At 35.3% G+C, this 10,032-nt stretch overlaps 1 protein-coding gene across 1 annotated transcript in view; it reads right to left on the reverse strand.

Annotated features, from left to right (window-relative positions):
* Positions 1 to 319: 319 nt before the first annotated feature.
* Positions 320 to 10,032, reverse strand: part of LOC140336666 (calcium-activated chloride channel regulator 1-like) — an 18,356-nt gene continuing 8,643 nt past the window's right edge. The window contains exons 7-14 of the mRNA XM_072419932.1: positions 9,268 to 9,492; positions 6,976 to 7,159; positions 5,648 to 5,754; positions 4,839 to 5,060; positions 3,597 to 3,867; positions 2,131 to 2,295; positions 1,540 to 1,770; positions 320 to 943 (exon numbers count right to left, since the gene is read on the reverse strand). Of these exons, the coding sequence (XP_072276033.1) occupies positions 528 to 943; positions 1,540 to 1,770; positions 2,131 to 2,295; positions 3,597 to 3,867; positions 4,839 to 5,060; positions 5,648 to 5,754; positions 6,976 to 7,159; positions 9,268 to 9,492 (1,821 nt within the window). The 3' untranslated portion in view covers positions 320 to 527. The remainder of the gene's footprint in view (positions 944 to 1,539; positions 1,771 to 2,130; positions 2,296 to 3,596; positions 3,868 to 4,838; positions 5,061 to 5,647; positions 5,755 to 6,975; positions 7,160 to 9,267; positions 9,493 to 10,032) is intronic.

Raw genomic sequence — 10,032 nt, forward strand, 5'->3', positions numbered from 1 at the left:
CGATGCCATTCAAACATTGGGGCTGATTTACTAAGGGAATGTAACTTGTTCACATAGCAAAATGTATAATACACTTTTTATGGATATTTCTTTAAGCTCAGTGAATGAATTGAAGTTCTGCTGACTTTAGCTATCCAATCATGTGCAAGCAAAAATTCTGTTTGTTTTTTCAAAAACAAAGTCTTTCTTAAAATGTGATAGGATATTCTTTTTATCACATTTAACCTTGGTAAGTGAACCACCCAAACTCCTTTAATGGATCACCCTCTTTGTGTTCCATCATTAGGAGACAGAGAGTAAAACACTGCCAGGATTCAACTCAGAGAAAGGGTTTTAATAGAGTCTGTTCAGAAAGAAAATAAAAGCAAACTGTGCATTAATTGCTGTGATGGACAGCAGAGACAATTCTTATTGTCACTTTGATCAATATGGCCTAACATGTTGTTGCATAGAATAAAGCAGGTAGCATAAAATAATCCAAAACGTGTGTATAACTAGCACAATTACAGCTGTGATATCAGTTTATTTCATATTCTTGTTTCTGGCTTCCTTTTTTTCTTATGACAGCTCACACAACAGATAGTTATACTTATAGTAATGCAGATGACAATAACTGATGAACATACGATCAGTGTCAGCAATATAACTGAATTCTGGTTATCTGGTTTGTCTTCAGGAGTAGGTGCAGGTGTTGGGGGAATGAACAGAGCTGCCTGGGCTATATTGGACACATCAGATTTCTGAGCAACTTTATCAACAGCAATTATAGCAAAGTACAGGATAGTGCCATTCTCGATCACTACATTTTCTGGTACAAATGTGAATATTTCACTGGTTCCAGCCGGAAGAGGTGTAACATTGGAGATGTTTACTTGAACTGAGTTGTAAAAGCTTTCTCTGAGATCCCTGGGATTGTAACTCATTCTTAAGTCATAACTGGTAGCTGAAAAACAAGCCATTGATATTATTTACATTATTTATAAATCAAAGGAAAATATATGTTCTCATACACACATATAAATATATATATAAATATATATATATATATATATATATAAATATATCAATGGGAAATATAGAAAAAGCTTATTTTGTAATCACTCACTTAAAGAATTGTTATACATTTGTTTATTGTTCACTTTGTTATATTTGGGATGGTGATGTATTTAGGTGTCTTTAGTGATTCTGAGCTTCTGGTATTTATAAAAAGAACAAGGTAAGTTCCAAGGTAACTTTGCTCCCAATTTATTTAGTGCTTTATTTTCCAGAAGTATTTTGCAGAAGTGTCTTGGTGGGGCTTCCCATAATTGTGTTATTCTCCAACAGAGGGATTTTGGGTTTCTTTTCTACCGTCTCCCTATATCCTTTCTGGTTGTTTCCCAAGCCCTATATAATTATTTATATACTAATTACGATTGTTCTTTAAACTATGCAGAACCAGATGCTGCATGATAAAGCTGACAACTCCTGTCCCTGGGCTTCATTAGACTTGTATTTTGAAGTTTTGGCAGCACTTTTAGGAATGTCAGGGCTACTTACCATTGCCTTGGTCCAGATCATCACCAGTTGCTGTCCAAGACAACACAATTTTGTCTCCTTCTATCTGTGCTACTAAGTCAGTTATTTTTTCAGGTTTGTAGATGTCAGGTAAGGGACCTGTTGGAACGTTAGATACCACAAATGAACCACCCGATGCAGTTCTAGAAAATGATCCCAGATTCAGATCCTCTTTACTGATTTCAGGTCTTGAAGGATTCATAACAACTTGACCTAAAAAGGACAAAATTGTTTTTATGATTCACCACTGCCTAAAGTGTTGACACTGTATAAATACAGTTTAATATTCTTAATAATAATATCATCAATAATGACTTACAGGTAAAATTAGGAAATGTAAGAAAATGTTAATATTAGTTTAAAAGTATAATACGTGTTACATATAAACAAATACAACTACAAATATATTAAAAGAGATTTAGGTGGAGAGAAAAAAATAAACTATAGGCTATTAGCTATTATTAGGTGTGCAACAATCGTGTCAATGAAAGTGATGGATTGGTTAATATGGACATCGCTTCCACACTTCCTTTTTGGTATGCTTAGCTTAATTTATACATATGTAAGTCTTACCATTATCTACGTAGCCTGGAATGTACAGAGCACGATTCCGGGGCAGTGTTAATCGTGCTTTATTATCACTACTTTCAACACGGACTTTTAAACTGTATCTTCCATTAACTGTGAATTGTGTGAAATATTTAGAATAGATTCCGTCGTTTTTAACAATGTCCGGACCTGCAAAAAAAGGAATCCTTTAGAACATAAAATGTGAAACATATCAAGGGGTCTTCTTATAAAGCAGTGAATCTGACATTCACTAAACATGTAGATGACAAGTCCATGTGTATGCAACGGCAGTGATTAATACTGCACCATGTTCGGATTTACAGCTAAATAAATAGACCTCTAAAACTACATCATTTGTTGAAGATTCATAAAAAAACAAAGAATGAATCTGTTGGAAGCTACTCAAGCTCTGAAAATTTTTGATAAATTGTATGGCAGGTCAAAATAATAGCATATTTTTGAAACATATACATATCTCCCCATATTTTATCCTGTTACGCAATTACAAAAAATATTTGTTAATATTGGTAGAAATACACGTATCCCCTAATTTTCTTTGGTGGGATGACAACTTAGTGCCTTTGCTGGACTGAAATCAGAAAGATTGGTGTCAGTCATACCCAGTTTTCTTTTGTTAAAGTACAGAATACCTCCCCCTCCTTATTAGTTAATATAATACAGGCAGCACCCAAATTTAAACATTTAAAAAAGCCTAAAATTACAAATTACATACCAAGTAACACAAATAATAACTTTATTTGCATTGCCATGTCTTAGATGTGGTGACTACATTGTTTTTCAATTTTAGGCTAAGAACATTTTTGGCATTTTGGAAATTGCCTGCTGAATTTGCCAGAAATACTGTTGTACTGAAGACAAAAAATGTTTCTTTTTTATGTAAGCGACTTTTTCAAATAGCTAACATGTCATGGAGATGTACAAGTACAGGCATTAATAGTCCACATTGGGTAATAACTAAAGCTCCCTTCATAGGTACAACAGAAGAGAAAATGTAACCACCCAGGGAAAGAAAATTATTTGCAAGATCACAAGGAAGATAAAGAAAAAAAAAGAGTCTAAAAAAATGTGTATTCATCACATGTAATGACTTGTAAGATATAATATACTACATTGGTTTGGGGTTTGCATTTACTAGAAATATAGACAATAAAAAAGGCTTGTTGTCACTGGATACATTGTCATATATTTTCTATATTTGTCTAAGACAGGGTTGCCATAATCCTTTAGAACTCTGTTCAGTTGGGTTCATTTTAAACTGTTCCATGTCTTAAACAAGTAAAAATACTATGAATAAAGATAGGTGAATGTTTCGTAGATATTTATGTGGCACCCATAGGGGTCAGGTCACCTTAACAGTACAAACAAAAATGGGTTATAACTTTGTGTAGTACATATAGCAATCATATATGCTAACAGTAGATATAGTCTTCAATAACTTTTCAACTTACCTGATCCATTATCTAGCAGTTCTTGAGTTATTGGAGCTCCAGTTGTTGGCTCAATGATTGCTGTGACTTTTGCATTTATTACAGGTACAAATCCCTGACTAACATAAGCATATATAACCATTGGTTTGGGGAAGGCATTAGCATCTTTATCCATATGAGCGGTTGCAGTAATTGGGGGCATATCTTTGTTCACAGCTTTGGAGGTTACAGTTATTCCTATAGCTTGATTTGATGTAAAAAGATTACAAAGAGTGTATTTCCAGGATCCTGTCTGCAAGTAGAAAAAACAATACGCTAATTAGAATATGTTACAGAACTTTTACTTTTTACAGTATTTCACAGTTGTACAAACTCCTCTCCTGTAGTAAATTTTCAGACCCAGGCCCTAATTTATTAAAGCTGTCCAAGGCTGGAGAGAATACACTTTCAGCAGTGAACTTTGGTGATCCAGCAAACCTGGATTTTTTTTTTAATTAAAAACATTTGCTAACAAATAACTAACGACTTCATAGGAAATACATTCCAGGTTTGCTAGATCACCCAGCTTCACTGATGAAAGTGTATTCTCTCCAGTTGCTTTATGGAGGCCTAACATACCTGTGAGATTTATTTAGGCAGTTTGTAGGCAAGCATTGCGTGTCTAGTAAGACCAATCAAAGCTTTTACATCATTTTCACATCTCCCCACAAGCATTGCTTGTATCAGGGCTGAGGAAGGCTGTCTATACTATATCCTTACAGTGGCCCATGATTTCAAAATACTACAGAACATACGTGGAAAATAAGCAAACTGGTCAGCAAGGGGAGCAGATATTTATTAGACCTGCAATTGTCCAATACCTGTAGCAACCAACAAATTGCAAAGTTCCATTTATTTTGGAGACACATCCATATGCACCTTAACCTGTAGAGTTTAAATAAACAGCCACCAGGGGCCAGGGGCGTATTTTTTTGACAAAAGAGAAATTGCATTGAAACTAGTAACAATCACCCTTGTATTCAGCGGTGGTAACCTCTCCAATCAATTCAAGAGGGGGAACAACTCAACACAGGAGCAAATACCCAGATAAATGACATACATAACCATAGGTTTCCATTTCTTACCCTTTTTGGTAGGTAGAGCTCAGAAGTTTGTGCTCTTTACGTGTTTTTGAATAATATTAGACCTTCTTATGTACTAGGATTGTTCCGTTTTTCTTTATTTTTAGTCATTTGGATAATTAAAAATGAAAGGATGTATTACCTCAGCAGTTCCTGGAATCTGAAGCCTGGAAGATTTAGTGGCTGTGTCATTTTTAAAGTCTTTTGCACTATATAAAACTCCCTTTGGATTCTCCAAGTCAATGCTGGGTACAGTATTCTGCCAGGTTACCAGGAAGAAGGTTTCATTTCCTACTGTTTTATCTATAAAAATAGTTCCTTTTAGACAGTCTGACCGAGGGAGTGATGCACCTGTACTCTCCAGCTGTGCAAAAAAGAATCAGAATAGATAGTAACACAGTTAAAAAAAAACATTTTTATAATCTAATCTTTAATTTAATCTTTAATCTTTAATTAAGTTTTTTTCAGGTTGATTTTGGGATTAATCTAAGCCCCACCTTCACCAAACCCCCCCCCCCCCCCCCCCCCCTTCCACAACTAATAATCAGCCATTGAAAACAATTATTTCAAAAGCCACATTTTCTTTTATTCAATCATTTATTAACAGAAAATCATAGCTATTATTAAAATCTTGTTTTTAAACGTGTAAACATTTTCTTTTCTGAAAATAAAAGCCCTTTCTCTTCAAGGGATTAAAAAATTAAATTGAAATTAAAGAAGTTAAAGTATAATAATTTAAACTCTTTAATCTTAATCTTTAATTCTTTAATTGAAATTTAATGTCTGTTTGCCAATGTAAATATGAAAACAACATTGCATGAAGTTTCATGCACATAGACTTTTGAAAGGGATTGTCCTTCAGTTTAGCATTTAGAGATCAAACCTGCCATATGCGCATGCATCTGTGTAATCTCTATCAACAGGTAAAGGTAGAGACACCTAAAGAATCACCTGAATAGTCTGATCAATTTCATATCCACTTCCAGACTTCATTGCACTGAATGCATCGATCAAACCATTGGCATCAAGACTATCTGAGGCATAAAAGTTTAATCCGCCTATAAAATATAAATATGTAAATTAACACACAATATCAATTCAAAAACAGCAATACTTACAGTACATATAGGCAGTGACCAAATGTCTCAATTACTCTGAATGACAATAAAATTTAGGATAATGTTCCTGATTTAATAATGGGTATCAAAGTTCCCAGTCACAACAATGGTAATGTAATTCATAGAAATTTGCTCAAATGTATAAGTAGAAAATTTTGGCAATTTACTTATAAAAGCAGTTTACTAAGTATTATCGACTCAGAATGCCATTTTTAAAGTTTTAAAAAGTTTTCTTACATTAGACAATCATTTTGTATTTTGATGTTTATGAAGGAATAATACAATCACATTGATGTATGTAAGAGACCACCAAAAGCTTAGAAGCCATAGTGCATGCTTTGGAATGGGTAACATGGATAGACAACAACAGAGCATACACATTTTTTAACATTGATACTTAATTCTGCATGTTTCAATGATTAAAAAACAAACCTAAATCACCTACTATGGGCAGGGTATGTCAGAAGCAAAGTGATTAATGGAGATCAGAGGCTTTCCTGTCCTCCCATGCTGATGTCACATACCCAGCGTTGGGTGAGGGCATTAGTACAGCTAGGATATAAGTGAAATACTTATGTCTACACAGCATTCTACTAATCCAAGCTAAGGTCCTAAGATGGCCACACAAGGATGGATCTACAGTATTTCCATTGGCTTGGGAAAGTCAGCATCCGGCTGTAAACCATGGAACCAACAGGCTCTCCTGCAAACAATAGAAGTCAAGTGAATAACATAAAATTGTACATATACATATGAGATTAAACAATTTTATACACTAATGAAAATAATTCTGTGTGCCTTAATATGCCCTAATAAAAAAGAAAATAATAATAATCTCTCCTGAAGATATTTGCCGCATGTCTGACTAGTGAACCTGTTGCTGGTGACACATTAACTGTAATGGGATCACTAAATGGAACATTAATATTCTATGGCATTGCCTTCATTAAACCTACAATTCAGGGTCATGTCATGGTATGAAGGCCTTTATAAATGGAAAGCATATCTTCCTAATTGCCCTTTTTTCAGCTATTTTTGTTAATAAATATTATTGTTTTTGTCCCAAATGTCTGTTTTGGCCATTTAACTTAGCATTGACAATTATGATAAAGTGGCAGTTAATTAAATGAGCAAATTAATGGAAGAATAAAAAGAACTTGCCAGTTGCTTCTGTTATTTCTTCAAGTGCCTTTGCAGCACTTGGTCCAAGAGCTATAACATGAATTATTGCCCCACTGTTTATTAGGTTAGAATAACAGGCAGTAGGAAACGATGCATCTTCTCCATCGGATAGCAAAATAAGCTCTGTACCGTAAGATGACTTATCTTTGGTTCCTTTATTAACCTAGAAGTTAAAAAGGCAAAGTATGAAATACTACAAATAACTACAATAGCTAATAGTTCTGGTGCATTTTTTACCCTTGTCAGGCTTGTGGGCAACATGACACTGGTAGGTATTACGGATATGTGATCAGAGTAGGTGAGTGGCCCTGTTCTCCCTAACCATTCATGGGATACAATATTACAACAATATAAAAATTATTATTTGTATACTGTTTAGAAGAGCATCATGTACAAGTGAATATTATTGAGTAAGGACAAAGAATGGAGGATAATCTCAATCACAAAACTCTGTACAATTCAATTGAAGGAGGCAGCAATCCTGTTTTCTACAATTTTAGCAATAAAATCCGATCATAGTAGGAAAAATAATGTATTCACGATGTTCTGAAAGAATCTTATCTTCATATGATTAATTATATAGAAATCCACAGCAAGCAGAGAATGCAAATGACTGGCCACACAAATTATGGATATAGTCTGTGGCATTGATACCGAGCAGCTGTATTGCATATATTACAGATAGTATATAACATTTCAGCAAGATAAGGAATTAATGGGCGCCCCAGAAAATGGTAAATATGTTTTTGTGTATAATGTTTGATTTTAGAAGATACATCAATCTTTTTGTACTTTTGGGCAGAATTCCCTCTTCTTGGTAATTGATCTATTATATTTTGATTGAACAAACCAAGCTATATTAGTGCTTTCTTTGTTTTTATGCTGCAATCAGTGTTTTTGGATTTGTGATGGAAATTATGAGATTTAATTGAGTTCTGTTTTATGGATGTCGAGATAAGTTGCTCAATAATATAGTGAAGATCTTTATGGTTTCCATGGCCTTCAAACCCCCCACCTTCTGGTCTCTTTGACATTTTTGTTTTATCATTTTTTGCTTTCTACAAACCCTGATTTTTTTGTTGCTGTGTTCACATCTACCAACTACACAGGGTGGTAGTAGAAATGTTATGGTTCACACATCACACAACAGTGATTGGTGCTCTGGGGCACCATGATTTATGACTGCTATTGCCACAAAAGGCAAACTAGGAATGAATTTTAGTTTTAATTTAAAGGTTTGGAAAATAGTGTTAACAAATAGACTGGGATTCTCCAACCAACAGCATATTAAAGTTAGAGGGTTCAATTCCCAGGAAGAATGAAGGTAAGTATGCATGAAAGTGTGCATTTTGTATGTGTCTGACATATTTTCACATATAGCTTTACCCAGGGGTGTCCAAACTTTTTGCAAAGAGGGCCAGATTTAGTGAGGTGAAAATGTGTGGGGACCGACCACTTACCAGGGTTTGTGTGGGCATGGACTGCTCGGGTCCCACACAACACACGCCCACTAGGGTGACGTGGGGGATTCCCTGTGCATGGAGTCCGGTGTCAGAGCATTTTCTTGGAATCAGAGTGGGCGAGGTCCGTGCGGGTCCCAACAGCACACGCCCACTATAATGTAGATTACCTGTGCACACAGGGGGACTCCCATCCTACCGATTATGCCTACCAAGTAGCGGGCCCATAATTGCAAGGCCGTTGATCAACTCTAATAAAATAGCTTTTTTGTACACGTGTATTTTATACTGTGATCAACAGTTCTGGTGGGCCACATATTATTGATTTTATGACAGAGGCTGCGGGCCGCTGGAAATCTGAACACGGGCAGCAATTGGCCCCCAGGGCAGGACTTTGGACGTGCCTGGCTTAACCTAATCTATTTTCCTAATATGTTCCAATTGAACTAAAAAAATTTTTCCTTGCAGTATTTTTAGATTTTACCAATTAAACACATTTCATGAAAACCTTTGTATTTTTTAATTAGCCTATTACCCCCAACACCACCACCACAACAAAATCCATACAACTACTGTACATGGTGTAGTCAGTGAAACCAAGCCACTTAGCCATCAAAAAGCCATTAACACTGATCTATTAAAGCTCTCCAAGACTGGAGAAGATAGAGTATCATGGGAGAACCTAGGTCTTGGAGAGCTTTAATAAATCAGGCCCAAAATGTGTTTGTAATAGAGACTTATAATATTTATTATTATTTTATATATGTGTCCGACCCTCAAAAACCTTTCCAGAGGTTTGCAAGTACCTTACCTCAATTCCTTGCATTAGTCCAGCACAAATCTGTGTTCCTCCACCTGCTGTTCGAGGAAGAAGTGTTTTAAGTTGCTGTCGTTGCTGATCGCCTATCACTTGAACTAATGGAGAAAGTATTGTAGCAGTGCTCTCAAATTTAACAATTCCAACATATGATCCTTGTTCTACAATTTGAATGAGGAATACTTCTGCTGCCTGGTACAGTCTCCCAATGCGATCAAACTGTAATTGATAAATTAATGTTAATCTAATATCCATTTTTTTGTCTACATAAGTCATAGAAGCACATATGTACTCTAGGGTCAGTATGATTTTTAGTAGAAGAAAGAAACACAATAACCTAGAGAAAACCCATGTGCAAACGAGGAATACATATAAAACCTGTTAAGCTTCTAGAGGGAAATCATCTCTAAGGCCACACTCCAAACATCTATTCACTTTTTACAATCAATTTTGCACACCTTACAGAATACTTGGCAGCAGCCTGCAGTTCTGATTGGTTTAAAGGTGAGTCTTACTATCAGGAGCTTAACCCTAATGAAGCTACAGATTTCTAATCTCTTTAATATTACTACAACGATATAGCATTCTCACTATGTTCCCTGAGGAAGCGTAACGGCGAAACGCGTCTGGTTTGAGACGTTAGGACAATTGTTTGGAATCTACTTAGCTGCATGGGGTCTAAGCACTATCTCCCAGTGAAACTTAACTGGGAGACACCTGTTTATATTATATGTAAAGTGCTGTTATGAATATTTTTTC

Source organism: Pyxicephalus adspersus, chromosome 8, assembly GCF_032062135.1.
Source record: "Pyxicephalus adspersus chromosome 8, UCB_Pads_2.0, whole genome shotgun sequence".
NCBI lineage: Eukaryota > Metazoa > Chordata > Amphibia > Anura > Pyxicephalidae > Pyxicephalus > Pyxicephalus adspersus.